General features: G+C 46.9%; 1 protein-coding gene across 2 annotated transcripts; it reads left to right on the top strand.

Annotated features, from left to right (window-relative positions):
• Positions 1–4: 4 nt before the first annotated feature.
• Positions 5–9671, top strand: OXSM (3-oxoacyl-ACP synthase, mitochondrial). Of its 2 annotated transcripts, none has more exons than XM_068152267.1 (3): positions 5–1236; positions 2772–3780; positions 9074–9671. In XM_068152267.1, the coding sequence occupies exons 1-3, from the start codon at positions 837–839 to the stop codon at positions 9474–9476; spliced, it is 1812 nt and encodes a 603-aa protein (XP_068008368.1). In that variant the 5' UTR covers positions 5–836; the 3' UTR covers positions 9477–9671. The 2 variants fall into 2 exon arrangements, with proteins under 2 accessions (XP_068008368.1, XP_068008369.1); XM_068152268.1 differs by lacking the exon at positions 5–1236 and adding an exon at positions 1263–1592.
• The last annotated feature ends 5212 nt before the right edge of the window (positions 9672–14883 follow it).

Genomic DNA, 14883 nt, shown 5'->3' with positions numbered 1-14883 from the left:
GGAAGAACTGCCGTGAAAAATCTTGGACAAAAAGGTCTATGGAGCTTTGCTTTCCTAAGTATGTTGGTTTGTGATTAAGGTGAGGCTGGATGCGGCTCTGAGCAATCTGATCTAGTGTGAGGTGTCCCTGCCCATGTTGGGGGTTGGGACTGGATGATCCTTGAGGTCCCTTCTAACACTAACAATTCTATGATTCTCTGGTTATGCTCTGTCTGCTTCTAACAGGTCACTCTGCTCAGTTTCTGTGATTTTTTTTGGATAGAACCTGTCCTTTAGGAAACCTAATGTTTAACCCAAGGTAATCAACTTTTTTTTTTTTTTTTTTTGTTTTGTTTTGGTTTTTTTTGATATCACAGTTGTTACTCCTACAAGCATAGTTTAAAAGTCATTAGTTCAGCCCTCAAAACCCTGGAATTGGTACCAAAGTAATAAAATTTTGAGATGATGTTGATTTAGAGAAGGATGAGAAGATCAGTGAGTTTCACACGTTATGCTTTCATTACAGTGCTGGACACAGGGGGATCTTTCCCAAAGCCTGTGTACCAACAGAGGTTTCAGTACATGCTTATATATGAGAAGTTATCTATCCAAAATGACAGAGGTATGTTGATATTTCACAGAAAGTCCTGGTTCCTGTTTGGTCTTCCTTTCTTCTTTTTTAAACAAGGTCCATCAGCCCCTTTCTGCATTGCAGCCAATCCTAAGAAGGGGAGTTATTAATTAATTTTGTCATTTCATTAAACTGGGTATCTGATGAGCAGAAAATTCTTTTAAAATTCTTAACAAGTTTTAACAGAGTAACAGAGCTGGTAAGGAACTCCCCATTGTTAGCTGAAATGCAGGAGGAGGGTGGGGAGTATTTTAAATGCCTGCTTTGGGAGAGGAGATTATTTCCCTGCGTGTTCCAGTTCTCAGCACTTCTTCAGGCTTTGCGCTCCCTTTCCGACTGCACCGGCAACTTCGGGACCGGACCGCGACGGACCGGACCATACCATTCCGCCGCCGCCGCCACGGCTCCATATCGCGCCCTCCTCCCCGCGCCACGAACAGGAAGCGCCTCTGGCTCGCGCAGTCCACCGCCGAACTCCCGATTCACTCGAGCGTCTCCTCACCAATCGTGGCATCGGGAATCGCCTACAAAGCCGTTACCCCGCCGTGCCTCCTCCCCCTTCTTGCCGGTGGTGCGGCCCCTCGCGGGACGGGAGAGGGAGACAGGCCCAACCGCCGCGGAACGGGGTGGGTACGCGATCGGTGGAGTTACCGCTGAGGACTAGGACGGAGGGAGGCGAGAACTCGCCGGCCCCTGCTGGGAACGGGAGGGCTGCGGGAGAGGCTGCCGCGGGCCATGGTAGTTAATGCCTTTTGGACGCGCCGTGACGTCCGATAGCTCTTGTTCGCTGGGAGAAATTGCTCCGCATGTTTTTCTGGTCGGCGTGCACGGCTGGTAGCGTAGGATTGCTTGGGTCTGACAAGGCCTCAGTTATTTTACGCTGGGGGACAGCATTTGTTCAAGACTGTGGCTGTTAGGCACGCACTGCCTTAAGGCCTCTGCAGTTGCATTATACATATCACCTCTTTTTATGAAATCCGGGGTAAGTGGTGAAAAAATCAAAATTACAAGTTCGATGTGGGATTTAAAGGGGACTCCTTTAGAAATCCTGTCTGAGTTAGTAAGCACTAGGTTTAGGGGCTTTTTATAATGTTGCTGTGTGCTTGGCTACCCCAGGAGAGAGCAGGTCTGTGTGTTTCCGCAGGAGTGTACTAGCCCGGGGCCCCATGCAGTCCCCATACAGCTCCCTCTATTTTACCAAAGGCTTGTCGATGTCAAGCTGCCCTTCTTATGATGTGACAAACAGGTGCCCTCCTGAAACCTGTATGGTAGCTGCAGGCGGAGCTCAGCCCTGCACCTATATGTGCCCTGTATGTGTGCAATGAGTCCAGCTGCCAACCTGTTAGTGGCCAAGACGAAGTGAGAGAAAGGCCCTGTGGTGCAATGCTGCAGCATTATTGCTTGGCATGACCCTTTTGTCCCACTTACACTCAGCAGTGGCCCTCTGCCATCACTTGACATGCCTCACAATATGTGGGGTCTGGTGGTGTTACCTTCAAGGGAGGTGGAGATGCACATCTTGCTTGAATGCGCTCAAGGTACCGTCCCCTGTCAGTCTAAATACCCTATGGCTAATAAAGGGTAGGCAGAGGTAGAAAGACGAGGATTTTTGCCCAAGATAGTGTGATTACCTTGGTGGCAGAACCAGGAAAAGTTTTGTAGCTCCTGAGTTTTCTAGTCCATTCTACGTGACTTAAAGGTTGAGATGATGACATCCTGCAGGTATCAACATTCATTTTTCTAAGGGAGGAGAAAGTGTGTGTTCAACTGAAAGTGTGTGTTCAACTGAAAGTGTATGGCCTACTGCTATGTTAGGGATGTCGGTGGCAGTTAGAGCCCTGGGGGGAATTTTGCAGCAAAGCCAGAGCATGCCTCACAGTCCACAGAGGTGGAAAGTCACGCTCATTGGCAGCTCAGGCTAGAAGAGCGCACTGGAGGCATTCACCAAGTCAATGTATTTCTGTAATTTGTCTGCCATAACTCATACTATTCCCGATCACAGACATAGAAATGACATCCCTTCCTGCAGGGCAGAATTAGGCTTTCATGTGGAAAGCAAGTTGCTTATTTATGATACTTGGAACATTTTTCACACTGGCTGCTTTATTCATGTGTTTGTCTTTCTCCTGCCCCCCTTCTCTCCCCCCTCCCCCCTCCCCAGGGAAGTTCTTGATGTCAATTTCCACCATGTTCTCACAGTGCTTGTGGGATGCATTAAAGACTGCAAATCATCATCTCTGGAGTCTGAATTTAAATCTGTGTTTACGAAACCACAGAAGAGATTTCAGCAAGTCACTACCTGCCTATCGAAGGAAAGTAGTTGTTACAGGTATTGGCTTAGTATCCCCTCTTGGTGTGGGGACTCAGTTTGTGTGGAAGCGCCTTCTCCAAGGAGACAGTGGGATTGCATCACTAGATGAGGAAGAATATGCAGGCATCCCGTGTAAAGTGGCTGCTTGTGTGCCAAGGGGAACCGGGGAGGATCAGTTCAGTGAAGAAAGCTATGTGTCAAAGTCAGAGATCAAATCCATGAGTTCTGCCACTGTGATGGCCATTGGTGCAGCAGAGCTAGCCCTGAAGGACTCCGGATGGTCTCCCCAGTCTGAAGTGGATTGTTTGAATGCCGGTGTGGCTATTGGGATGGGAATGGTTCCACTGGAAGAGATTTCTGATACTGCTGCTTTATTTAAAACAAAGGGTTATAACAAAGTCAGCCCGTTCTTTGTCCCAAAGATCTTAGTCAATATGGCAGCAGGCCATATCAGCATTAAATACCAACTGAAAGGGCCGAATCATGCTGTGTCAACTGCCTGCACCACAGGTGCACATGCTGTTGGAGACTCCTTTAGATTCATTGCTACTGGAGATGCTGATGTCATGCTGGCAGGAGGAACTGAGGCTTGCATTAGTCCCTTGTCCTTGGCTGGATTTGCAAGAGCTCGGGCCCTCAGCACAAGTTTTAACTCGACCCCCAAAATGGCGTGTCGCCCATTTGACTCCCAGAGAGAAGGGTTTGTAATGGGAGAGGGGGCTGCTGTGCTGCTCTTGGAAGAGTATGAACAAGCTGTACAGAGAGGGGCTAGGATCTATGCAGAAGTCTTGGGTTACGGACTGTCTGGTGATGCTTGCCACATAACAGCACCCAATCCAGAAGGAGATGGTGCATTCAGGTAAGAACTAAATGTTGATTACGATGGCTACTTTTTATGTTAATTATAGTGAGTATATGTGTTTCAATTATTGAATGCGTTTTCTAGATAAATGCTATTCAATCTTAAATTCATATTCAAAAATCCTGAAAATCTGAAAACTTGAAGAGTTTCTGGTAAGGTTTTGCCCCAGTTTGCCTTTTTTTTAATAACAAGGTGAAGTCCAGTTCTTGCTAAAGTCATCCTTTTTACATAGCGTTGTTACAATAGAACCTTTTCAGGTTCTCCTTCACTCTTTGTCTATAGAGAAGAAAGATCCCACTGCAGAAGCATGTCTTGTGAATTTTGTGGTCTGAAAGGGAAATAGTGTCAAGGGTTAGGGCTGGGCTGGCCACTAGATGAATGACACACTCTGTTAACCATTCTCCCTTCCCAAAGGGAAGAGAAAGAGAATAAGGGAGAGACAGACTTAGGGACTGGAAAATAAAAGTAGAACAACTTCAATGAGAATAATAACAATAAGATGAAATATATACAAATATGTACAAAACCCATATTGAACACAACCCCCATGATGGCCATTACAACACTGTAATCACTGATGCTGTGGGCAGCCACTGGGGAAGTCCCAGACTGGACTTAAGAGCAGATGGGAAACTGATTCAGGATGTGGATTCTGGAAGTGGATTCAGGAATGCACAGATGAGGACCAAAGAATGGACACAGTCCTCCTTAGACACTGGCCACTGAAGAGGAAGGCTTACCTTTTGTGCTCCCTTAACTTTATACTGAATATTACGTATGAAGTGGAATACATTGTTGGTCAGTCTAGAGTCATCTGTCCTGTCCACTGCTGTGGTGGGTGGAAGGGCAAGGCCAAGAAGCCTCCTCCCTTCCCCCTTGTAAAGTAAAAGGGAAAAAAAAATTGAAGGGAAAAGAAAAAAAACTCGCAAGCTGAATTAGCAAAGCAGTGGAGCTATATTTACAAAGCGATGTAGGGTTTGCAGGGAGATATTTACAAATTTACAATATCTACAATATATACAAAGATATACAACAGAGTAACACAGAAATGAGAGTGAACCCCTCTCGGCAGAGAGGGGGGTTCCCCACCTCCTCTTTCCCCTCTTTCCCCCCTTTCCCCAGATTAGGTTAGAAGAGAGAGAGAGCGAAAGAAAGAAGTTAAAAGCAGTTTTGTGTTAATTGGAAAGGAGTTAATACAGGCCTTATCAGTTTTTCTCTCAAGGCCGGAGCCTTGGCAGAAAGCCCAGCACAGGGACAGAGAGCAGCCGCACCGTAGAAAGGCGGAAGCAAGACTGACTGAGAAGTGCTGGAAATGTCCACTTCACTCCCACTTCAGAAGGTGCCTCCTCCCACTCGTCCAATGAAATTAGTTTAGACTATTTCCTTCCGTTTACCAACTTCCGTCCACCATGTTCCCTTTCTTAAGGGGGCAACGTCAACCGGCCACAACTGCTTACCACAGGTGCAACCTGTTACTGCACCCTCAACATGGTACACAAGATTTAGCAGTTACCTTGGTCTCCATAGAAGCAAGTATAAGCAAGAGCCTTTCTGCTTACCCATTCTTGGTAGTAACTATAAACATCAAGTGTTACCTCTGCTAGAGGCAGACACCATCTGCAGAACGATGCTGTTAATTACAAAAAGTGCAGCTTAGCAGTAACTCTACTTAGAAGAGACTTAGCTGAAAACTAAAATCACTAAACAGTATTGGTTCTGTTTCAGCTTAACCCAGGATGCTAAAGAAATCCCAAGTGATGAAAACTGTAGAGTGTTGGAGGATCTAGTTTGCTGTAACAATTACTATACACATAATGTGAATTAATAGCGGCTATTTGAGTTTAGAAAAACACCTCAGCTTTTCATAGGGAAAGTATTCAGGTCATATGCCAGTGCTACAGTTGTGTTTAAACACTGCATTTTCTCTTGCCACTGAGGGTGTTGGTGTAGGGTCATAGCAGAAATACACTTTTGGATTATTTCATGAGATAATAAAACTTCATCGTTGTTAATCTCATTAAATCCAGTACACAAATATATGATATTAATCTAATCTTGATAATTTACTTAATTAAATTGTCAGTTACACTACATGTGTGAGTATCCATACTGTTGGTGAGCTTTGTGTAGGCTGAGTACTCTCGCTGACATTGGAATCTTCGGTCAATATGTCATTTGCATTAACCTTACTTACAGGATGGCCAAGGGATCAGGCCTAGCCAGCATGGATTCAGGAAGGGCAGGTCCTGCCTGACCAACCTGATCTCCTTCTATGATCAGGTGACCCGCCTGGTGGATGTGGGGAGGCCTGTTGATGTAGTCTACCTGGACCTCAGCAAGGCCTTTGACACCATCCCCCATAGCAAACTGCTGGCCAAGCTGTCAGCCCATGGCTTGGACGGGAGCACACTGTGATGGGTTAGAAACTGGCTGGAGGGCCAAGCCCAGAGAGTGGTGGTGAATGGTGCCACATCCAGCTGGTGGCCAGTCACTAGTGGTGTGCCCCAAGGATCAGTGCTGGGCCCTGTGCTCTTTAACATCTTTATTGATGATCTGGATGAGGGCATTGAGTCCATCATCAGTAAATGTGCTGACAACACCAAGCTGGGGGCAGGAGTTGATCTGCTGGAGGGTAGAGAGGCTCTGCAGAGAGACCTCGACAGGCTGGACAGATGGGCAGAGTCCAACGGCATGAGATTTAACACATCCAAGTCCCGGGTTCTGCACATTGGCCACAACAACCCCATGCAGTGCTACAGGCTGGGGTCAGAGTGGCTGGAGAGCAGCCAGGCAGAGAGGGACCTGGGGGTGCTGGTTGATGGTAGGCTGAACATGAGCCTGCAGTGTGCCCAGGCAGCCAAGAGGGCCAATGGCATCCTGGCCTGCATCAGGAACAGTGTGGCCAGCAGGAGCAGGGAGGTCATTCTGCCCCTGTACACTGCACTAGTTAGGCCACATCTTGAGTACTGTGTCCAGTTCTGGGCCCCTCAGTTTAGGAAGGAGGTTGAGCTGCTGGAACGAGTCCAGAGAAGAGCAACAAAGTTGGTGAGGGGTTTGGAACACAAGCCCTATGAGGAGAGACTGAGGGAGCTGGGGTTGCTCAGCCTGGAGGAGACTCAGGGGTGACCTTATCACTCTCTATAACTACCTGAAGGGAGGTTGTAGACAGGCTGATGATGGTCTCTTCTCCCAGGCAGCCAGTACCAGAACAAGAGGACACAGTCTCAGGCTGCACCAGGGGAGGTTCAGGTTGGATGTTAGGAAGAAGTTCTATACAGAAAGAGTGATTGCGCTATGGAATGGGCTGCCCAAGGAGGTGGTGGAGTCGCCGTCATTGAAGGTGTTCAGAAGGAGACTTGATGGGGTGCTTGGTGCCATGGGTTAGCTGTTTGGGTGGGTTGGATTGGTTGATGGGTTGGACACGATGATCTTGAAGGTCTCTTCCAACCTGGTTTGGTTTATTCTAATAAAGGTTTATTCTAAAGGTTTATTCTCCTCTCCTATGGAAACCTGAAGCTATCTTAATACTTAATAGCAAAGTTCAATATACCACTACACAATTTGGTCAGATTTCCTCATGGTATCGTAAAGATGTGTTTGCATCTTCATTGGATAATCGGAGCTTTTTAGTGTAATAACGGAAGATTTCCCTCTATGCTATTGGACTGCTATTTAATTGTTCTGCAGACTTTGGTGTGAGCTGAGTAATCAGGAGTGGCTTATCTCAGGTTTTCAGACTTGTTTACCCATAACATGCTATGGCAATATGTTGTGACAGAATCTTTGTATATTTTGTGATTGCATTAGCATATAAAATTCACAGTGGGAAGCACTGGAAATTTACTCTGGATATCCAAAATGTGCCTTTCCACCCCAAGATAATCCATTTTAATAGGGTCTTCAAATCAGTATTTCATTATTGCAGTGATATATTAATTAAATCTGAAATGTGTATGCTTCCCTTACTTTTCTGGAGGAATTTTATTTTCTACTTTAAAAAAAAAAACACACCAGGGGAATATATTTTTGTCATCTTCCTAACAGTTATGTCAGTCGGAGACTAGTACACATATTGAAATAAACGTGCAGGAAAGGAGAGGCAAAGCCAGACTCAGAAGTGCATTCTACACAAGAACTTTGTTATCTCCTTAAGTAAATCTGTTTCTTAACAGATTTATTTAGTTAAATAATCAGTTTCTCTCATAGTTGATCTGCAATCTTTCCTGCCTCACATGCCATACTGTGTAGTGACAGTGAGCCTTGGTGGCCTCCAACATAAGCTAAGCTGAACGCTTCTGAGGGCAGAGTGCCGTACTGGCAATATTTGAATGTCTGATAGCCTGTGGTGTCTTTGTTTTGAGCTTCTCTTTTATTTACTTATTGTTCATAAATCTCTAAAGAGTCAGTGGTCTCTTCCATGGAGATACTTTGCTAAGCTGTATGTGCAAGGAGATACGTGTGACTCATTGTCTTCTGTCTTTGGGAAATCCATGAGAATACAACAGTATGGAGCTGTACTGGTCTTTCTGTGGTTTTATAGAGGCCATCTCATTCCAGGGGTCAGCAGGAGTCACAATGTAACATAGGGTGTGAGAGCAGAAGTGTGTGACTTTCAGTAAATTTCATTTTACGTATCAGAATCTTGCTATCTCCTTGGTGTTGTAGGGGTGGCAGCACCTTCTGGCCTCTAGAAGGCACGTGAAAGAAGCTCACAAGGAGGATGACTGTAAAGTTTTTCTTTCGTTTTCCAACATTTTTCTTTGGCAGGGCAATTTTTGTGCCTAGTTCACTAATCTAAATATGAGAGGAAATAAAATGTAAAAGGAGGGAATCTTCTTTTTACTTAAAACGGGAGGGGGATTTCATGGACTATTGTACTGAACGTTCTGTTAATGTGTTGCTACACGAGAGAGACAGAAGGAAGCTAAATCTTTGTAATAATTTCAGGAAGTTATTTTCTTTCAGATGCATTCAAATTATGTATTGAAAAGAGTCTTGTAGTCATGTAGTGGCATTTTTAGCAACAAGCTTGATTTTATTGTGGGCCTCACCACTATGATGTTTCTCCAGTAGCTAATTGTAGATACTTGTGTGACTAGTTAGAGGAATCCATCTCTTGTCATTGCGTCTCTGATAAAGTATGTCACACAGATTTTCACATTTGATCACCATTTTAAGGCCCCCCATATTTTTCCTTTTGGTTGGTACATGTGTGTCAATGCCAGAACTGCAAAAGGAATTTCAGTGTTCTCTCTCTCTTTTTTTTTTTTTTTTTTTTTTTTCCCCTTAGGTGTATGTCTGCAGCAATAAAAGATTCTGGGATCAAACCTGAAGACATAACATATGTCAATGCCCATGCAACTTCTACACCTCTAGGAGATGCTGCTGAGAATCAGGCAATCAAAAGACTTTTTAAAGATCACTCATACAACATTGCAGTTTCCTCAACAAAAGGAGCAACAGGACATCTCTTGGGGGCTGCAGGAGCTATTGAAGCAGCTTTTACTGCACTGTCTTGTTACCATGGAATTTTGCCACCTACTCTAAACTTAGAGAAAACAGAGGCAGAGTTCGATCTCAATTATGTTCCACTAACAGCTCAGGAGTGGCAAACTGGAAGCCGGCGTATAGCACTGACAAACTCCTTTGGCTTTGGAGGAACTAACGCAACATTGTGCTTTGCAAGTGTTTAACTAATGCTGTGCCTGTTGTGCAAAATGGCACTGACAAGGATTTTCTTTGCTGCCATCCTTGATGGGTGGCTCTCTGCAGCGAGAATTGCTTGTTTGATATGTAAGAGCTTTATTCACCCTGACTTCTACATTAATAATTAGTTTAAGAAGAAGGTATTTAATTTACTCATTTCAATAAACATACATAAAAGTCTTCTTATTTGTGTAGTTAAGAAGTTTTTGCTCTTGAGTAGAAGTGACATTGGTGATTGTATGGTTTTGCTTCATTACAATAGATTTTTCATATGTGTGTAGCTGAGAAATTGCTTAGGAAAGGGAATCTGGATGTAGTGGGTTGAAATTCGCTGAGAAAGAATAGACTAGACTAGACTAGAATAGACCAGACCAGGTTGGAAGAGACCTTCAAGATCATCGTGTCCAACCTATCACCCAACACCACCCAACCAACTAAACCATGGCACCAAGTGCCCTGTCAAGTCTCCTCCTGAACACCTCCAATGATGATGACTCCACCACCTCCCTGAGCAGCCTGTTCCAATGGGCAGTCACTCTCTCTGTATAGAACTTTACAGACAAAACTACAATCTACATTGGAATGCAATGAATATGTACAACATATACAATATTTACAATATTTACAGGTACTTACAATTAACAAACAGCACAAGAGCCCCCCTGGTCAGAGACTAGGAGCAGCTACCAGCTGTTTTCTTTTTAATACAATAATCTGCACTGGAGTAATAGACAGAAGCTTAAAGCTTAGTTCTTATATCAACTACTGATTTGGATTAAAAACTTTCATGCTGGTATCATGGCAATTGCCTTACATGTTGCACATTTTGGAAATAAAAATTTCAAAGCATACCTATGGCAACAAACATTTTATGCTTGTTGAGGACTGCACACTATTGACAGGAGGTAAATAATAATAGAATGCATCTGCACAAATTAGAGCAATAGTATTAGGTAGTAAGGTAAAAATAACTCAGAGTGGAATATGGCTAAATTTTGATGCTTTGGCTAGTAGCAATGTTTCTGTGAAGATTTCCACAGGAGGATTAAGAAACCAACTGTACAGGATCACTTTAAAACACATGATACAAAAGAGAGTGCCCACATCAGCAAAAGACCCTCTAGTGCCATACAAGAACACTGAACCATACAGAAGACACTACACAGAAAATTACCACCTGTAATCCTTGCAGGTCTTTAGATAACGTTTCCTGCATGCTAGACCCTGTCTATATTATGAAGTTGGGCAAGATTCTGTCCCAGAAGGCTGGCCTCAGCCGCTCACAGTACCCAGCAGTCAGAGATTATCCTTCACTGGGGTTGTGGGAGTTGCAAGGACATGATCAGATGACAGAATTCAGCATATTAGAAGTTTTAAAAATCTTTCAAAATTCAGTGTATTCTATTGGGTTTATGGTTGTGCTTCGTCTTCAAGAAGTTTACCTCCAAGGACAGTCAAATTTCTAGGTAAAACTTCATGCTGTCGTTAAACTGACTTGATCTCAACCTGCAAGTTTCTCTGCTTTTGCTCTTCTTGTTCTCTCCTGCTGCAGGAAGGAAGGAGCACGCAGACATGTGGATGCTTAGTTGCTGTCCAGCGTCAACCCACAATATGTGTAAAACTAATCCTAAACCTGCCTGTTCAGAGGTAGCTAAGACAAGCAATTAACAAGCTGGTCTGAAGTTCTACTAAGAGAACGTTGTGTGGATTTCACCAAGTGGTACTAATAAACGCAGCACACTATGGCGCAACACGCTATGGCACAGCACTACAGCGAGGCACTTGGTAGCAGGAGTCAGTTCTCAAAAGCAGGTTGATGGCACTACAGCTACAGGGGAGTGCTGCTCAAAAGGAATTACTACAGGCTGCTGATACTGGAAGGATGGCCTGGTGATAAAGGAGAGCTGACTGTGGTACACAACCTGAAGTGTGAGACAGGAGGACGCTTGCCTCCATGCTGGAGAAGCTCAACCTGATACGGGATGAAGACAACAATGGCGAAAACTCAATGAGCAGCAGTGGTGCAGGAATGTCAGGGAAGTGCTCAGCCTGCTCGATTTTCCCTATATAAACTGCTTGTTCTGTACCAATAAATGATTCCTGCTGCACCAAGGGAGTCCCTGCATGCATTCTGACATGGAAGTCTCCTGTTCCTAGCCAGAGAAAACTCCGCTCTCTTTCTGCTCCATGCAAGTCTAGGAAGTAGCTTTCGGGGTAGACTGTAGGGCGCTGGAGCACCACAGTAGGCTGCATCGCTTCAGGAGGATCCAAGGGTGCGTGTGTCTGAGATCCAAAGACAGCGTCGAGGAACCTGCCTGCAATGTGCGATGGAGGCCTCGAGGGCAGCATTGCTGCCGAGAGGACCAACCCAAACTGGGTGTGAGAGTCATCGACCTCTGGCACATTCCCCACCGTGGGGCAGCCACCAGCCAGCAGCACAGGGGCTGGAGTAGCTGCAGCTGTTTGTGGGGGACCCTTCCCTCCCCCCCTTCATTGCTGCAGCAGAGCTCCCCTTTTGGGGGAGGGGGACGTGTACACATCTGACTAGGAAAGGAACAAGCTGCTGGCTGGGCAGTTTGCTTTACTTTCTGCCTTTGAGGAGGGAATCAAAGAGAGTGGGGGGATTCTCGGCGGACTGATTGTGCCACGTGGGGCAGGAGGATGCTGCAGCAGAGGAGCAGGTGAGTGAGGGCTGGGGGCACCCCCCGAAAGTGCTGAAAAGTCTCGGAGGGGACCACAAAACATTTCACAATGTTGGTGCTGTGTGAGGCGATGCGGAGCAGAACCTCTCCTTTTCAGCTGGAGAGGGAGGAGTTGGAGTGACTGCTGTGTCACAAAGCTTTGGAAACCACCCCCTGTCTCCCCTCTCTGTTTTAAAGGCTGTGAGAATCGTAATAAAGTCACACAGGGTCTTGAGCTGTAAGCACAGCCTGCGTCTGTACTCATCATAGACAGAGGCTTTTACCTGTGTGTGGTGCGGGTTTGATTTAAATGCAAAAACATCCTGAATGGGGCCGGGCCGAGCTGCTGCCCACGCCCCGGGCAGTGCTCAGGACTGCCCCCGCGAGTGTACTGGCCGGCACTGCAGCCGTGCCGCGGCGTGTGCCGCCCCGCGGGCGCTCAGCGCTGCAGCGAACTGCGCTGAATGCTTGAAATGCTGGAAAGTTGTTAGGGGGAGAAGGGAAGAGGGAGAGAGAGCCTGACTCGAGCGCTGACATGGGTACAACTCCTGCGCCGCAGCGAGGCTCCGGTCCCGCCAGGGCGATAGCGTCGCGATCGTTGCCATGGATTCAGCGCGTGCGCCGCAGCGAGGGTTGTTCGTGCGCACGGTGCTGGCGGCTTTAAAACGGCGCTCTCTGGCCCGCCGGGGCTATCGGGTTCCTGGTTGTTCTGCGCCAGCCTCTGCTGCTTTCTGGGGCTTTTCTCTGGCAGCTGCAGGACTGTGCTCTGGCTCTGCTTGTGGGGGGCTCCCGGAGGCAGAGTTCCCGGAGCCGAGCCGGCACCGTTTGGGAGACGCGATGGGGCGGGGATAGTGGTGTGCTACTAGACACCGCTGGGGCGGCGGCGGGCAGCAGTCGGGAAGAGTCAGGAGGGGTCTTCTCCCGGTAACAGTAACTGCTCTCCTAGCGTGGCACCTGTCGTCTTTGTGTTCCTCCCCGTAACTCCAAATTCCCTTCCTAGTGCTCCCAGTGCCTTCCCGATCTCCTCCCCAGTGTGGCCCCTGTGTTTTCTCAGTTTCCCAACTCTCTCCTCGGTGCTCCCAGTACCACCAGATGCTGACTGTGCATTTTTGAACGGCATCAGCTCACAGCTTTCCGAGTTAAATGAATGCCAGAGGAAAATGAGATGCTTGCACAGTGTTTTTCTAGGGTGCATGGAAACCTACTCACAGCTTTACACTGTGAGTAAATGAGGTCTAAACTTTGCTTTTTGCTCCACTCCTTAGAGATTGACTCTTTGCTTTCCACTTGGTTGACCAAGCAAGGCTGATGTCACCTCACAGCTGCTACCCTGTTGGTGCCTGCCTGAGAGTGCCAGGGCCCTTCCTGGAACCACAGGACAGAAGGAAGGTTTGTCTCTCTCTCAGTGCCCTGAGCAGGAGTTGTGCCAACACAGGCTCAGAAAGCTGAAACCATTGAAAGATTCAGAGAGCAACAGACAGAAGAGATTGGTCGATTGCCAGGGAGAAATGCACTGACTGCAAGGTGATCTGGGGGTAGTAAATCCTGGGGAATGTGGTGGAACATGCTTGGAGATGCAGAGCTGTGCAACAGCTCTCACAGAGAAGCGAAGTGCAGCAAAAACTCAGCTGTGTCCTGAAGGCGCAAACCCTACCAAGAAGGGCATCCCTGGGTCGGGGCTATAAGAAGCAGGGCAGCCCCTCAGCTGTCTCTGTCTGTCCTCCCATGATGCCACATGGGGGTGGGTGACTGTGGTGGGTTACAGACCATTCTGAAAACAGGGTGGAGGGCTTGCCAGTGCTGGGCAAACCAACCCCAGGGGTGGTCTCTGCTGAGGGGCCTGGTCACACCTACTGGGTCATGGTAGAAACTGGGGACATTCAGTGTATCCCACAGCAGGTGACTGGCTGAGAGGGGATGAACTCAGAGGGGGCAACACACATCAATTCATTATAGTCACTGTGTGAATAGTTAGAAGTTGGTCTAAGCTTTTTCCCTCCTAGCTTAACACCAGCCTAGCATCCAGAACTCAACATACACACTGCACACCAACCCAGAGAGCTCCTGGGTCATCTCACCTGCACCTGATGTCCCTACAGCAACAGACTGTTCCTGGTAAGAATGCTAGGAGGCCTGCCTGGATGAGCAGGGAGTTACTGGACACACTATTACTTAAAAGGAAACTCTACAGGAAGTGGAGAGAAGGACAGCTAGAACAGGGGGGAGGTAAGGAAGCTGCCCGAGCAGCAAGAGTCCTGGTTAGGAAAGCCAAAGCAGAGTTCAAATTCAATCTACCCAGGGAGATTAAAGGGAACGCTAAGAACTTCTACAGGTATATTAATGGGAAGAAGACGACTAGGGAAGGTGAGGGCCCCCTCAGAAAGGAAAATGGTGACATGGTCACAAGTGATGAGGAAAAGGCTGAGGTACTTAATAACTTCTTTACCTCAGCCTTCACTGCAAGGGCCTCTAGCCACACTCCTGATGTTATGGAAGACAATGCCAGGGATGGGGAGGAAGAACTGCCCATGGTAAGTGCAGATCAGGTTCGTGATCACCTGAAGAACCTGAAAGTGTTCAAGTCCGTGGGACCCGACGGGATACACCCACGGGTACTGAGAGAACTGGCAGAGGAGGTTGCTAAACCCCTCTCTATTATATTTCAAAAGTCATGGCAAGCTGGGGCAGTCCCCACAGACTGGAAAAGGGGAAA

Source organism: Melanerpes formicivorus, unplaced genomic scaffold, assembly GCF_026170545.1.
Source record: "Melanerpes formicivorus ecotype bairdi unplaced genomic scaffold, bMelFor1.0.p_v2 SCAF_23, whole genome shotgun sequence".
Classification (NCBI taxonomy): domain Eukaryota; kingdom Metazoa; phylum Chordata; class Aves; order Piciformes; family Picidae; genus Melanerpes; species Melanerpes formicivorus.
Note: the sequence above shows the minus strand (reverse complement) of the source record. Positions and strands in the feature narration are given on the sequence as shown.